A 17,119-nucleotide genomic window follows, 5' to 3' on the forward strand; every position below is an offset into this window, starting at 1 on the left:
CAGCAGCTGTTGCACTGCAACTCCCATGAAAATTTGATCTTATCTACATCTAAGTCACAAGTATAGCTTAAGCCAGGGGTGTCCAACCTGCGGCCCTCCAGCTGCTGCAGGACTACATCTCCCATACTCCTCAGCCAGCTCCTTAGCTGAAAGAACATTATGGGAGATGTAGTCCTTCAGCAGCTGGAGGGCCGCAGGTTGGACACCCCTGGCTTAAGCTAATAATAACCCGGTAATGTTCAGTCTAATAAACTATTGTTCCTATTAGAACCCCAAAAACCCATTTAAAGCAGAATCTTCATGCTTTTGCATACAAGCTGTAGACAAGGAGATGGTTAATTCTTGCAGCAGCCCATTGCTTTAACAAGTGGCAGACTAGAACCATGACTTATGTGATATGAGATATACATGTCGGGTTTTGGTGACAAGAAGAAAGTGGGAATCAATATGGCTTTCCTCGGAATGAGGTTGATTGTGGTGAATCAGCGTTTACTGATGAGGCTTGAGGTTCCTTCCTTCACTTTATCAAAATGAAATAAGTATGTTTGCAGATTCAGAGCCTGGATCCCATCCATGGCATTTGTTATGGATTTATCAATTAGGCAGCGTGAGGTTAAGTAACAGAACCTTTTAGACTTGAATGGGGACGGGTTTTTTTCTTTCTTTCTCCATTAGCGAAGAGGGATGGGGGGTGATGATGGACAGATTACAAATCTTAGAGCCAAATTAATCCGCAAATGTCAGGAAAAAGGCCTGTGCTATGATGTTTAAAGGGACATCGTGCAATTTACAGGGCCCATACAAGTGACAGTCATAAATGTCATTTGAGTAGTAATGATACAGCTGACAGGTACTAGTTTATATTATAGACTATATGCCCCATAATGCAATGCCCCAGAGAGCATTGTGTGCCTATTGATTCTGTACATATCATCACAGGCACCAAGAGACAATGGGGATAAAGAACCTCACCCTAATTTTATTTTCTGCCGTGTGGCCCCTAAAGATCCCATGACTCAGACTTTGGCTTTGTGCGGAGGCGACCATGGCAGGTCTACCTGACAAAGAGATATGTACTCCACCTTTATCCCAGATTTCAGGCCAAAAAAAACACTGGGGTTTAAAGGGTATTGGCCATGATACAGTTATACTGTAAAGCAAACACCAAAATTTGGCTAAGTTACCATAGTAGTTATTCATTATACAGCCCCATGTTTTATACGTTATACATGGATGGGTCTATTTTCACATTTACCTTAATACTTTCAAAAACACATTCAAAGTTACATTCCAGTTTTATTATCACATTCATATTTATTAGGGTTCTTCATTTCACTTCTTTCACTGAGTCTTAGTAAGTCCGTTTTAAATGTCTACCCACTTATCATGTGTTCTTCACTGTTTGGGCAACATGGTGTGTTTCTAGTGTATTTATTGTGTGTATGTTTATATATAATGTTTGTTTGCTTTGTTCCGGGTCTTAGAACTAAATAGCCCTCAAATGTAACCATGCTTGTTTATGATAGGGGAAACAACTGATTTACAGATACAAACAACAATGGAAAGTTAGCCAGCAAGGGATAAGGTGCCATTTTAAGGGAAAAAGGCCCAATTTTTATAACCTACATCCTGGTACCTAAACTCACCCTCTGCAAAATCACACCAAATATCAGGGTTTTGGGGGATCAAGATTGCTTCGATCAAGACTGATGCTTGGCTTGGCTTGAGGAGAATGGTCTTCTTCTACCAGATGACATAAACAGCTGGAAGAACTTGGAGGCAAGATCCTTCACTACCTACCAAGGGTAAGTCCTCCTTGTGTCACTTCTATGGTCCAGGGCAGCTGTCCCAGCACTGCTTATTTGTGTAGGATCACTTGCTTTTAGATGTGTATAGATAAACAACGGCATCAAAACATGTCAGGACTGTCAATTAAGGAGAAAATGAAGTGCTTCTGGATGACCTGGTGATGTAAGGACTTCTAAAAAGCTTGTTGAAAAAGTACATTAATCAGGAGAAATCAAGAGAAACTTGAGTACACTACAGCTTGTCAAGGATAATGAAATATATATACCGTATATATATATTTATATATATATTTTTATATATATATATATATATATATATATATATATATATATATATAAAAGCCGGAATGTAATTATCAATGTTTTGGAGCTAGTATGATAAAGGTGTGTTTTTTTTATACATGCCTAGCTGATAAAGTTAAAGTAGGTTGCATTGTACCTGTCAGTGATAATTATGCATATTAAATATATGTGTTAGTTTCATAATTTTTGGACTTAGTGGAAATAGTCATGTTATTATTATTAGTTTAAAACCTTCCCATTGAGTGGTTACTGCGGAGGTCATAATGCAATGTGGCAGATAAAAGGTTATTTTGAGACTCCTGCCAGACTCCCTAGAGGCTTCACCTAGATGCGGGGAAAGCTGGATAAAAGTCAATAAACCTCTAGCACCTTCCTGTGATCGGTAAATACTGTTTGATCGCAATCTGGGAGCTGCTGCCAAATGCATAAAGAGATGTTTCTAAATTAGAAACGAACCAAGCAAAGTAATCTAAAAGCTTGAAAATTATACATTTTTTTTTATCAAATGCTAAGAAGATGAGGGTCTTTTTCCTCCTTATAGTTTGCTTTAAGTTAACCATCTTTGCTAAAGTCATGAAGTCATGTGAGTTAATATCTCTGGCAATGCTATTCATTATAGAAACTTTAACATGTGTTATATCTTTTGGTACTTTGGTCACTCTTGGCTAGTTTTGGGAGATTTTGCTTTATGCAAAATCTGTGAAAAGCTGTGTTTTATAACACACACGTTCCACGTTAATACACTATATGGTTGCTCAGTTACTACGTCTTTACTTATTTTTATTTCATAGTATGTCTTAGATCGCTTATCTCTGCTGTATCTTGTCATATTCCCAGCCATAACCAAGCGTGGCTGGAAAATTCCTGCTATTTTTATGCGTCGTACCTTTGGTCTAGAAGCTCATATCTGTAGATCATAATGACCCTACCTACGCTGTTTACATTTGGAGCATGATTCAGGGTTTTCTGCCTGAAAATCTTTTTTATACATAAGAAAGGATACAAGTAAAACCTGTCCTAGACTATCAATTAAACAAGTGTGTTATGACAGGAACAAAAACTTAAGGGTTCCGACCTTTATGAATGAGAATAGTGATTCTAGTGTAACAAGGTCTATCTGCTGTTACTTTGTGTAATTATGTTGTTTTACAGAAGCGTACCAAGTTGCTTTAGGGACCCATCTTTGGTGTTCTGACTTATTTTTTTGCTTCTATCAAACACATTCAAGATGTGAGCTCTGGTTTATGTCTATTGTGTTGTTTGTATTCCAAACAAAATCAATCACCTCATCAATTTAGATTAATGCTTTAATGTTCACTGTTCATCTTTAAAGCTAAAATGGTGATCAATTAAGATTAATGTTACAATTCCTGTTGGTGATCACGTAATCGTTTCAATATTCCTTTTCCAGCAGCTGCTCTGATCTTTTAATCCACTTTATTATAATAGTAAACACATATTAAGAATGTCAACATTCTACCCAATTATGCACGAGTCCCAATAAATATCCTTATAATTTATTGTAAGGTTGTCCGAAAAATCCCCACTTTTTCTTTCTCGTCAAGCCATCTCTCGAGGCAGGGAAAGGAGATCTCTGAGATAAATTCCCCTTGGTTACTTTCAGTGGAATAGTTTTCCGATTCAACATAATGGATTCTCTACAAACAGGAGATTTTATTATTATTAGAGTGAAAAGAACACAGCACAGTGTTAGTTAATACGTCTCTGATGACTTGCTATTTATTTATATAACCTGGGAAACTAATTTAAGAAGTGAAGCTGAAGGAAGATTAATGATTCACACTCCAATTACAGTTGGGCTGTCGGATTGCTGGTTCTGATTTGAAGACCCAAGAAGCCACAAATGTCACTGCTAACCAGGAGTATGTGACTGCGGTAATTTTCCATGCCCTGCACAGTACACGTGACCCGTTCCATGACTTATTTGTACGTTGTGTGCTAGTGTGGGGGGTAGCCAAAAAAAAAAACACTTTATCTGTCATTCTTCACTTTTATGACACCACTCTATTGCTGACTTAGATAAGTATTAGTTAACTTAACTTTCTTGTAAACATAATAAAAATAATATAGGACGCAATATACTGATAAGGACATTTCTGGAGTCTATGTGTGGCTGAGTAGGCTACTTTTTCATGTAGTCCACGTGCATAAAATTCAGAAAAATAAGTCACTCAATTGATTTCACCAGGCCTCACACAAATTAAAAAAATATTCCCCATGATAATGTTGATTTTAATGTAGTATATATTTGCCATAAACTCCGCAAAGAATGTCTATCTATCCTAGAATCCATTCGGATTGTAGGAATGGATTGACATAGCGCATGTACTCTATGCCAGTGAGACGCTAGAGGAGAGCGTGTGTCGTAGTCAGTGAGTGTCACATGTCCTGATACATAAATCCCTGGAAGACTCGTTGAATCATTCTCTCTCTTCTGGACTAAATCCATCTCTGATACGTTGTCACTTCCTTTTTATGTGTACGATGTGTCACCGTGTGTCCAAATAACCTTCATTTCCAAGGATTCTTCCATGCGTGTCTGTATATGCAGATAATGGCCCTACCATTATGTAGTTTTTTTGCCTTGGGTGAATGCTTATGTGGTGGCACCACCTGTTGATGGCAGGAGTTGGCCCTGTGTGGAACATTGTTATCCCTGGCAACCTTTCTTGCATTCCCATTTGTATTTAAGATGTTTTTATAAAGAATAGCATTTCTATGTTACGACACAGACATTGGTACGCGTTTTTGCCAATGTCTGTGTATCTGAGGTTGCATGTAACCATAAACATTTGAAGTTGTCATGGATTATGGGGGATTTTTGTCTCAGCAGAGACTAGCAAACCATTTGACCATTTGTGTGTTTATTGCCTTTTGAGATGAAAAATGGATATAGTTAGACCTGGCTGAACCCTACACCAGATGTTCCATACGGCCACATCTAGAATGAAACCCTGGTCTTCAAGTCAACAAAAGTTGACCTGAAGTCTATTGTTCTGTCATTCAAGTTAAGGCTATGTAAAAGAGCAGGGCACATTTGTAAACTAATAAGATATATCGTATAACTATATGTCATACTCTGTTAAGACCTGCTCCGAGTAATACTTGCATCCTTACTTTTGGCATGGATTTTTTGGCTTCAAGATTACTCACGTTTGCACACACACATCTTATTTATGGCTGCGTATGTGAGATTCTATTCATACTTTGTCAAATTAGAAGAAAAAGAGTCTCCGTTATTAGTTGCTGTTATGTAAATTTTGCAGATCTCAGCTTGTTTGACACGTAAGATGTGCATTCCTAGACACGGTCCAAAACAGAGCCAAGAGTAAAATAGAATTTAACATGTTTGATGGATAGTGTTTTTCAGTTGTATGTGTTTTATAGCCAACGCTTGGTAAACTCATAATTTTTAGGATCACAGACAAAGATGTCGCATACGTTGTATAGTCTAAGATAACATACGGTAGAGGACCCATGTTTTGAGGAGCACGTTGGTTAGTATGAAAGTTAATATAACTAAATTGGTCCAAGAGAATGAGTGTCTACTCAATTGTGATATATTTTTATTGGGGCAACAAAGAAAAAGATTTTGGTTTATATCACATTCTTCTGTTTGATTTTAAGTTAAATTATCTCTTAAACTGTACAATTCTATAGTCCTTGGTAAAGTAGAGCAGGATTAACAGTCCATGAGGTGCTATGCAAGATAACCATTTGGGACCCCCCCTTTCAATTTCTTTACATATGGGGCAAATCATCCCTGCCACTCAGTAACACTCCCTGTATGCTTCTGCTCGCAGACTCTACTGGTTGGAGGATCCAGCTGTACGATTAAACCATGACCGAGTGCGTCAAGATGATGATTTTTATTTTAAAAATATATTTTTTACTTGCATACAAAACCCAGCTACATTGCTTTTTTTTAAGCATTGGAAACAAAATATGAACTGGTTGGAATACAATGTCATAATTATTTATATTAAAAACATAACTTACAAAATTGTGGTAAACATTAACAATGTTTTGGCTTTTAAAAACACAAAACTGGAATTTGTATATGTGATACAATGTAACGGTTTCTATTAAGCTTTCTTTAAAAAAAAAAAAAAAAAGATACTGAAATAACATAAGAAAACAAAAATAAGAAACAGTAAAAGATAAAAAAAAACAATAACATTTAGAGATGGTAGTTTACCACACGGTATTCCTCAAGTGAGGATTGGGGCTGACATATAGAGAATCACTATTCTGTGTTTTTAACATATAAAATATATTGTTTGTTTGCATTTCGTGGAATGTTTTCTCCTAATATATATATATATATATATATATATATATATATATATATATATATATATATATATATATATATATATATATATATATATGCGCAATATATAATTTATTAAAATAGTTTAAATCTCAAAGAATATATATCCTCAGAAAACACAAAATGCATATTTCTATGCAAAAGAACCAATGTTTTAGGGAACAAATCTTCTAGCACTTTTTTATGTGAAATCGTTGTAAACCGGCTGAACCCCTGGAGGTAGAGAGGCACTATGTATATGTGGCACCATTGTTCCAGGGTGGCTTTAACGTCCCTCTTTAAGCTTTACGGCCTTGGTTAGACATCGAGGAACCCTCTTTGTAAGAACCCTGGGTGGAAGCTGCTGATTTACACAGAAGCAACTGAATATATCATAGGACAGTCGAATGTAGTTATTAAGGAGGCCTTTTCCGCAGCTTTATAAGTGAGCTTGCAACAGCTAAGGCACCTCCTTGTACAAATCGCACAAAATAGTCACCAGCCAGGGGTCCGACTGCATAGAGTCCTTTCTCCTGGGTGCATTCGTATGTGAATGGGTCAATGTCCAGAGGGTTTCTTTTGGAAGTGACAGGCAGCTCAGGGTCTACAGCCAGATTGGTTCCATTGTCTGGAAGGAAGGAAAGGTTGGGGTTGGAGCCAATAAGAACCAGAGCCATGGAAACGTTAAAAACTTTGCATTGTCCATGCTTGTCCTTGAAGGTGCACTTCTTGTCACCATGGAAACTGGTAACATGGTGCTGAGGGAGGCTGAGGTAACCTTGGTATGGACTATCTTGAAAAACAGACTGTTCCTTCATCATCTGATGTACTTTGTGATACTCTGGGTACATGACTTGTGGAAGCTGGTTGAAGATGAGTGCTGGGTCGTTGACACGTCTTCTAAAGGCATGAATCACAGGAATGTTATAGTGATGAGCAAGAAGAATGGCATCCGCAGCCGTCAGTCCTGCCCCAACAATTAGCACCGGGTCTGAGTGCGGGTGAACAAGCTTTGTCTTGATAGCCTCCTCCAAGGCTGATATTTGGTGTGAAATGAATGGGAGCTCTTCTCCTTGAATTCCCAACCATGATGGGCTGTCGTACGTACCAGTGGCAATCACCACTTTCTCTGCGTGGAGAGAGAAATTCTGCTGGGCACCAAACTCATCTTCAAAGTAACCATTCACTTGAAAGATGCTGTTGTCCTCTGTGCTGTCCTCATATTGTTTCTCGTTCTCGTGACCATTCAAGGCATGCTTGTCAATTTTTACCACAGATGTGACAGTTGTGCCTGAGATGAAATTGTCCTCCAGTCCCTTATTTTTTACATAATATTGGTAATAATTTAGGATGTCACCTGCGGTGGATCGATCATTTCTGAGTTTCCTAAAGAGAAAACCAAAACAGATTATTAGTTCTGAAGGAATAATGCCACATCCAAAAGTCGCAGCAAACACTTGCTCAATTTAGTGTCACTCGTCCGCCGATGACGAGGTGGCCCTGATCAATCCACACACATAAATCTTTAATTTTGTGGGGAGTACTCAAATAACAATACTTTTAAGAATTATTACTGTTATCGTTACATTTTATTTATAGAACAGATTCTGTAATGCCCCGTTGACGATATTTTGGGCAGCTGATGCCTACCTCCTTTTTATTCTTGTCCAGTCTTTGAAAGATAAGTCTGGAAGACCCATCCAGTCCCCACGACTCAGTGTGATCATTGATCCCTCGATAGCCTAAAACATAAAATGGATATCTTAATAACAGCATATGCTACACGATTAACACAATGACAGCGCTGGTCACATAGATTCACACAGTGAAGAGAGAATCATTTTTCTCACATATTCCCACAGAAGGTATGCGTATATATTAATTATATATGGAATGTACTTGGTATGTGTTTTTTTTTTTTTTTTTTTATTTAAGACAACTTACGTTCCATGCACCCCCAGGAGGATCTCTTCCCAACACCACATGTGTTATGGCATTCTGGGGCTCTAATTTCCACGTGAGCACAGAATCCACGTCTCCTTCAAAATCTGTGTCTGGCCGAAGGAGAGAATCAAAGAGCAGAGCGGCGGGGCTGTGCGATCGTCCCTCCAAACCTTCCGACAGGTACTCAAGATCCTGCATGAAAAACACATTGGCGTTACATATAGCTACCAGTGCATTAATTTAATTAAAGCTGATATTGGTGATTGGGCCATCATAGGAAAACATACGCTTTTCGGACCTCAGAGGTATCTTCATGAGATCAGATGAGATCTATATCTTTACATAGTGTTAATGATAAACTATGATTTGCCAGGAGTCATTAAATGCTACAGACAGTCATAAAGTTGCAAACCTACCAGATATGCTGCAGATAAGAAACGAAGGTGTAACGTGCTTTACCTGTTATACCAAAGGGAGTGCTGAATAGAAGCACTGCCTTATTAAAGGGACAGTTATGAGGTTTTGGGACATAATGGTTATTCTACAAGGATGTAAGCTGACTGTATACAAGATCAAAGCATGTGTACTAGAAAAGTACAGAATAAGCATTGAATATGCTCTGACCTGACCTTTTAAGGTTTCAGTATTCTGGATAAAGAGGAACAAACAAGCCTTTCTGTATTGTGCAGTGGCCCAATCGTTTAGAATATTTCTAACGTAGCATTTATTTCTTGCAATACTAATTTTGGGTTAAAACAAACCTGCAGTGTGAGGGGAGACCGAGGGGATTCCTCCAGCTTCCTCTGAAGTATGGGGTTTGGGTGTACGGCTCCGTCCTTTACATACGGAGTATAACCAGACAGCAGGTACGACAGGCAGATTCCGGAGGGACCGTTACCTAAGAGGAGAGAACAGCATGAGCTACAATTACCATGTCAGAGCAGACAGATTTCCCTTCATGGAATGGTGCACATATAATATGATCGGTAACAGTATCACTCTGCTCCGTTTTAGGGGGTTTGGGTTGATATTGTAATGAAACCTTTTAGTCGCTATGCCAGGATGTTACATGTGCTTTAAAATGTTCACCCCGCACTGCTTTTGTCTTGTCTCATTGTGTTGACAGTTGTACCCACTGTGCGGTTCTCTCTCCTGCCGACATTTTTTGCCATTGTGAAGGTCGCTGATAGTAACCAGGGCAGTAGGTCTGCACTTTTCTTGCCAAGAGCGCACTGAGTTATGAAAGTACTTTATAGACAGAGATGATCTCACCAGAACGTGAGGGTGAAATCACACTCGGCCCGGTAAGGCAGGGCGCTGTACGCTTACGTATTATATATTTCACAAGAGCTACAGCGGGTTATAACTTGCTCTTGTTTGTCCACAAACCACTATTCATGGTAACTAGGAAAGCTTAGCAATGTTAAAATTGAGAGCCTGTGCCAAATATAGCAGAATTGGACATTTACAGTTCAATAGTTGTTTCATGTCTGCTGAGGGGATATCGTACTATACATTAATGCCTTGGAACTTTCCTGAAGGCTATATGGTTACCATGGGGAGATTTCCGCCATGTTGAGACGACATGTGTCATTATTGTAACCTAATATGTGACTACAAACAGGCATGTGTATTTTTGTACAATAAATGGTAACCGCTCAGTATGTGACCACCCAACTTCAATCGTTACTTTGTAGGAACATCTGTATTTCCCATTATACCGGACAGTTCCTCCTGTTGTGTGCACTTGTGTCCCATGGCCCCAGAAAGCAATTATCTAGAGGAACCTTTACCTATTATAGCGACAGGAATAGGAGTCCACTGGGTGGTAGAATTGTGTTTTAATCCCACGGGCATCTTGGCCAACGGACAAGTCCAAAGTTCTGGAATGACAGGATAAGCAGGGTGTTTGGTTACTAATTAAACATATTTTTATCTTTTTAACTAAACTATTTTTATCTTCATAACAACAACAAAAACAAATGCATTATTTGACCACAAGATATGACCTCACCACATCATAACAACCACATAGCTTGTGATAAGTCTGTGTGAGAGGAAGAAGCCATAGAGTGTTAGCGTGATGTATAAAGTGTGATGTATAAAGCGTGATGTATAAAGCGTGATGTATAAAGCGTGATGTATAAAGCGTGATGTCCAATCAATCCTTATATGAACCTATAGAAGTTACACAGGAATATATAGCATGATAGCAGACCAGAACAAACCCACCTCCAACTAAACAGAAGTTTGTCCTTTTGAGAAGGATTAGGACACGTTATCAGATGGTTTTCTTCTAAAACTACCACATGGTTTTCATCCCAGATATCTTCTATTATTTCTCTAAAGCAATACTTTCACGAAATTATACCTCATTTAACGCCCCAAACGCAAGTCTTGTTTGCTACTATATATTTAAGTATGTTTTAGTAGCCATTCCCTCTCTTCTCCAAGGTGTTTCATGTCTTGAGAAATCCTAATGAAGCTACTTGTAGCCTGGAGGCGAGATTTATTCATCAGGTTTCCAATCTATCATGCCCATTAACATAAGCATTGACCTGTCTGTGCCATGTATGAGTGGCAGTACCTACTATTGGCAGCAACAGTAGGTACTGCCTCTCATGGGCATAATCCCATAATCTCTTCTTGTCATTCTACCTGTCCTTCTTGTGTCTCCACCTGTAGTACTCCTGCCAAGATCAACCGTGATAACAAGTACATGCAGAACATGATGCAGCTGACATACCAAGTTCTGTTTAATGCCAGGAAGGTACAACTGTAGTAATATAAATTACACACATGCGTGGGTGTGTACATATGATCATGCTTGACACACACACACACTTTCACTCTTCTTGGAAGGCCAGCAAACAAAGATTAAATCTAATCAAGGGTAAAAAGCTGTGGCCCCACTGAGACCATTAGCGACGATGACTTTCAACACGCTCACGCCAGTTGCATTTAGGGACATTCTGCAGTAACTGAAAGCCATCACTGCTTTTATTATTTCACTTTAAGAACAAATGGATTTGGATGATGCCATTCAGCCACAGGTTTACATGCGCATGCTAACGTGCTTCGGATCCCATGCATTAGAATGTCAGAGACATCACTCAACATGTAGACAGTAACAGCAGGGGGCCGCTCTATGAACAGTGCCCAGTGTTTGTTCGTTGTACTTACTTTTATTACCTTTATGGTATATTTTAGATTGCTTATTCATAAATTGCACATAACATGAGCTTTATATGTTGGTTTATGGTGTTCTAACCTCATTTGCGCCTTTTTAGAGTCTTTCATAGAGGGTTAAGTGTCCCCTGGCCTTGTATACCTTCACACAGGCTAACACTTCACACCGTTTAAGATCAGGAACACGTCAATGAAAAATCTTAAGCCACATAAGCATCTATCACAGTCTGTGCTGCATTTTTCCCCTACTTGGCTACCTTTTGAGTTGTTGCATATCTCTACTAGAATGCTAAATAGTTGGACTTTAAGTAGCTTGTTCGTTTCTATCTTAATGTCTAGTGAACTGGTAAATGTCTGAGCTGGTATTTAACCTCTACAGTGAATAGATGTATTCCAAAGAGGTTAGATAGGGTCAGTTACTATAGAAAGGCAGTACTTACTGGCAAGAAGCGCCAGTAGCGTTTCTGTATGAGATAAGATAGCTTCTATTCTTGACGGAATACTGTATAAGGGTTAAGCCCCTTTCACCATTTCCCCAAAACCGGTAAAAAGATGCTTTATGTTTCTATTTTACAGAACATTTATAATCAGACTATTCCACTTTTAATTGCTTATCTGCCATTTAAAACAGACATAGCTCATTTACAGTGCGGACGTGTTTCTTTGAAGTGTACATGAAATGTTTTATGATCATAAATTCATTGCATGGCTAAGGAGAGGGAGACATTGTTAAAACCAGTAATACTATCTTTGGAGAATTACTGCGTCCTTGACAGGCTTGTGAGCCAAAGGGATCCATATTACATTGTTTTTATTGTAGGTATAGTATTTGTGATAAGAGTGAATAATTCTCACAAGGCATAGTTTGATTTTTACTTTCAATCTCGTGCTATCATTTAGAAAATTAATGTTTGACATCAGAAAAGCTATTACGACAATGCTGTCCAAAGTTCATCGCTAGGACATGTTATACCGCATACTTGTTAGATTACAACATTACGACGACTAACCGGAATCCCAGTCTGGAATATTCCATAATGTACTGTGATTGCAATAGCTATTATATTGCTGGATCGTTACTGAATAATGCTCTGGTCCCTTACTAGAACATTCTATAACGTACTCGGGTCAAATCTTCTATTACACATCTGGAAATAATTTAGAAAATAATGTTCTGGTTTCTCGTGAGATTCTAGAGCACTGCCAAAATCTGCATTTCACTATGTTCTAAAATGCACTAAACTAAGGTTATATTAGCCTTGGCTTCTTTCATGGAAGCACAAACCAGTCTTTTCTGGACGTGGCTAAGTCTACAATAATGCATTTAACACAGAAATCGAAGGACAAAATACAGACTAAATGGCACTTTGCTAACAAAAAAGATTTGGTTGTTTTTGTATTCAAAGATTTGAAGCTGAGCGGAGTGGAAATGCCACTAGAAGATGCCAGGCTGCGTAGGAAAAGAGATGGGCAGTAAAGCCACTTTATAGACCACTGAGGATAACTTATTTCCCGTTCTGGACACCATGGCTTGAATAAGATCAAAAGATTGTCAAAAACTGTCAAAAAGTAGCATCAAAGCTAAAGGGTGCATTTTAAAAATAGGGGATGGGAGACTGATGGCTTGGTTCTTTTTTACAGAAGGCGTAGAAAATACTTAGAAGCAAACACCGTAAAGGAATCCGAAGAAGCCGTGAAGCTATCCTAAAGAAAAAATAAGAAATGATTGAAGAAGGGCAGACCAGACGGGCAACTTCACTATCTCCCTACAGAGCAAACAAGTAAGGATACAATCTGGAACTTATCAGCAAAGGCAGATGTTTAAAAGCAGGAACTATGCCGCTTTCTAAAATTACAGATTTTTAGAACATTCCAGAATGTAGCCAAAAAAACTACATAAAAGGGCATTAAACGTATTATTAAAAGCACTATTTAAAACTACTTAAAGAGCAGTTCCTACTCTACCCGACACCCAAAGTAAATTGATAGGAGATTAATGTATATTCTTGGCAGTAACGGGCACATTTACAAGTCCTGGCTCTGGAGGTGAAATTTATATGTGCCATTTTAGCTCTGGTTACCTAGACTGGCAGGAGACCCCATTAATCATTGGGATGCCGCAGCAGTCGTTCGGGGGTAACATTAAAGGGGCACTTTCTAAAAAAAAAAATCTCTTTAGCTGCCGGGGCAGACCGTTCCACTTTATAGACTCTGGGATCTCGTGCTTCACGTTAATGGTTATCTCGCATGCAGATGTGAACACACACCCTCTCTGTGCACGTGGTCCTGGGTGCCGCATTTGTAAATAGTGGCTACATGCTTTTGTTTTTTTTTTTAAACGGTGCTCTCTATTAATTATACTCTTGCGTCAGAAGAAATGGGGGTATACACTATTAGTACAGGCATTGAAGTGTAAAATCGCATATACAGTAGAGCTTTAAATACTATATAATATGCAGAACAGTGTGCCCTTTGTTTACTGAGTATAGCATTTAAATAACCCATTGTGCAGGGCTGTGGGCTCTGCATATGTGTCCCTTCCTACTCCCAACAGGTCATAGTATGGAAACCAAAGGTTTGAAGCAGACATTATTAATGGGGACCTTTTGGGATGTTAACGTTGAGTCAGCATTAAGAAGCTATTGACATGCATACAATGTCAATTACATATGTTTTGAGTAAGTTTCGAATAATCCGGCAAGTTCCGGCAGTGTTAAAGAGATGAGTAAAAAATAAAAAAAAGGAAAACATGGTTACTTAATTAAGCACATTTTGTAAATACATGGATAAAGTGGGATTGCGAGCTTTAGCCGTGAACCTATTCCTCTGGGTTTTATAAAGTCAGGGTACTTAAGGGATTGCATTGATCTGCCAGGTCCAAAGAGGACCAGTCAATGTATGTAACAGAACAAAGTCAATGAAAGAAATAAATATGTGTAAATTGATAAGATGCAAATTCCAGGCATAAATGTACTCCTCTGCTAATACATGTGAGCTGCTCTGCCAAACAGATACTGTATGTATCTCTTTTAACAAGCGCTTTTAAGATTTTTCCTTGGAACAAACTCGTGGCAACAATTGGACCATAACGACGAAAATGCTATGTTTTTGCCAAACGACACGTTCTCATAGATTGGTTAGTGTCCCATACCAGCAAAGCCTTAGAGGCATCTGGCCCGCGATGTGTAAATGGAATTCTCACTTGTCAAATGACTCTGAGCTGGATTAAATGCCCTGGGGGAGGTATGCACTAAACCAACGGCTTCACTTATCTGGTAACAAAAGAAAGTTCGACTCTACTGAAGTAATAGTCAGCTCCTCATTGAGTCACCGAAGCATAATATTGAATAATCAGACCTAGAATCTTACGAATGCTTTATAGTCTTGGAAATATTGGGTAATATTTGGTATACAGAATATGTCACAAAAAGCAAACGTTCAGATCCTTAAAGTTATCTACACATGAAAATGTATCTGCTATGACCTTTCCCATGATTTCCCTCTTTAGTTTAAAGTAGCAATCGCAACATTTCTTAAAACATTTTGTTATGTAATTCCAATCGTTGTTTTACGTAACAAAATCTCTAGTATCAATATTTTCTTTAATTATGCACGCTAAGACGTTTTCAAGCTCTATATGGCGTTAAGTCTCTTGAATGTTTCAGCATGGGTTGCCAAACTGTAGCTCTACAGAGGACTACAGTTCCCATGATGCTCTACAGTTAGTAGCTCAGCAGAAGACATACAGATTAGGAATTTAATTCATATGTCCTACAACCCTCCCTTATCATCATAGACCTACTCCGAGTACATAAATTGCCCTTGAGCAATACAGTGTGTTAAAATATGTAATCTCCTATGATGGTTTTTATCACAATATTATGCTTTATCATTAATATTTAATATACTACTTATAGCCTCTAGTTACTTGCCAGACGTATGAATAAACAGAAAAGGGTAGCAGTGAATAGATGATCTAGTCAGCATTTTACATCTGCAACATAATCCTAGTTGTAAGACGCCAAGCGTCGTACTGAGATAAGCCTCCCTGACAGCTCCGAGTCTCCTAGTTTAGATTACATTATCTGCTTATGGTAGACACGTTTTTGGTCTGGTCTTTTTTTGTACTGCGCTGCCTTTTCTGCTAGCGCTTCATGTACTGTACATTAATAGCGCGGTGCTGGTGGAAGTGGTTTGGAATGTTCTTACCTAAAGTTGGATGCAACACCAGATGAGAAATGCAGGCAGCGTTCTGACCCGAAGGCTCGTGTATGTTCTAGCCATGTACAGTGTGCTGGCTGTTATATATGGCTGTAACAGGTAGCTGTCGTGGGAGGGGAGGAGCGGAGGATTAGAGGAAGGGCTCACAAATTTCATCCCATAAGCATGAGTCAGCAAGGCTCGAGTTACTTCGCTTATGAATGGACTGGGCTACGGTGACATAACCAGCATGACATACAGAGCATGCATGGATATTGGAGACAATGTGAGGAGGCAGGGGAGGGGAAAGCCCTTCCCAAGGAGGTAGTGTAGAGGAGGAGGGCAATGAGAGAGAGGGAAAGAGAGAGAGGAAGGGGGAGAGAGAGCAAAAGAAAACGAGAGAGAGTGAACGCACAACAGGAGGAAAAGTTAGCTGAAAGTGTAGAGGGAAGGGCTGCTTACAGCCCGGGGGTAAATGACATCCTAGGTGGGTGTAAAAATTATATATAAAATCAGTGATGGTGGCACATTGAGGGGCTTTAAAAAAAAGTTTACGTAAAGGGGGGCGTCTCTTTCTCTTTTCTGATCTTCTTCCATAACCCCGCTTCAAGAGGCATGCTTTTGTGTTAAGCTTCGGATCTATTTTTGGGAGTGTTTAATTCAGATCCAGCTGTGTCTGTGAAATCGAGATGCTCGCTGAATCTTCTAGAACTTCCAGATCTAAACTTAGACTCGCATGCCTTTCTCGGGGCTTCTCATTGCGTGCTAGGGCTGTGACGTTCCATGTAAAAAAAAAAAAACTGAAAGTGGAGTTTTGTTTAATAAAGCATTAGCACATTCCACACGAGAGTCCAAGTCATGGTTTGTATAACCAAAGAACGTGTTCCAGGCCTCAGCTTTTATGTGGGAGTCTTTTAGCTCTTTACTGGGCTACCATTTCCAAGCACAGATATATTAGATTTTATCCAGATCAGGCTATAAAAACTGAATATTTTTTTAAATTATGTAATAACCAAGTCACGTATCCTGAGGAGCAATGAGAAAAAAAAAACGTTACATCTTAATTTCAGATAAAAACTTAGAATTTTAAAGCTAATATAAACCAAAAACCTTTTTCTAATGGGTTTTGTACAATACGGTCTTAACTGACTAGTCCGGTGCCCATATGACTATTAAATCCCTATCAGCCCAATCAACCCAGCAGACAAATTAATCCGCTAGATTTTATTCTTATGTCGTCCTACTTTTTATTGTGGCTTTTCATCTTACGCTCTTGACCTCATTTGACCTCTCGTGTGACTTTGGAGTTTGCTTCTTTTTTCTACACGATCTGGTCTGGGCT

At 38.8% G+C, this 17,119-nt stretch overlaps 1 protein-coding gene across 1 annotated transcript; it reads right to left on the minus strand.

Annotated features, from left to right (window-relative positions):
• Positions 1-6,591: 6,591 nt before the first annotated feature.
• Positions 6,592-15,898, minus strand: OSGIN1 (oxidative stress induced growth inhibitor 1). The gene is made up of 6 exons (XM_053448868.1): positions 15,787-15,898; positions 10,182-10,271; positions 9,150-9,286; positions 8,389-8,580; positions 8,095-8,186; positions 6,592-7,830 (listed from the first exon to the last, which is right to left on the minus strand). Exons 2-6 carry the CDS (start codon positions 10,243-10,245, stop codon positions 6,861-6,863), a joined length of 1,455 nt encoding a protein of 484 aa, XP_053304843.1. The 5' UTR covers positions 10,246-10,271; positions 15,787-15,898; the 3' UTR covers positions 6,592-6,860.
• Positions 15,899-17,119: the final 1,221 nt, after the last annotated feature.

This window comes from Spea bombifrons, chromosome 10 (genome assembly GCF_027358695.1).
Source record: "Spea bombifrons isolate aSpeBom1 chromosome 10, aSpeBom1.2.pri, whole genome shotgun sequence".
NCBI lineage: Eukaryota > Metazoa > Chordata > Amphibia > Anura > Pelobatidae > Spea > Spea bombifrons.

Bases quoted from the DNA above. Each gene is read 5' to 3' on its own strand.
- OSGIN1 (XM_053448868.1), bottom strand. From the start codon at position 10,245: ATGCCCGTGGGATTAAAACACAATTCTACCACCCAGTGGACTCCTATT. The intron at 9,287-10,181 runs GTAAAGGTTCCT...CTCTCCTCTTAG, and splicing joins TATTCCTGTCGCTATAATAG to GTAACGGTCCCTCCGGAATC. The intron at 8,187-8,388 runs GTAAGTTGTCTT...TTTATGTTTTAG, and splicing joins CTCCTGGGGGTGCATGGAAC to GCTATCGAGGGATCAATGAT.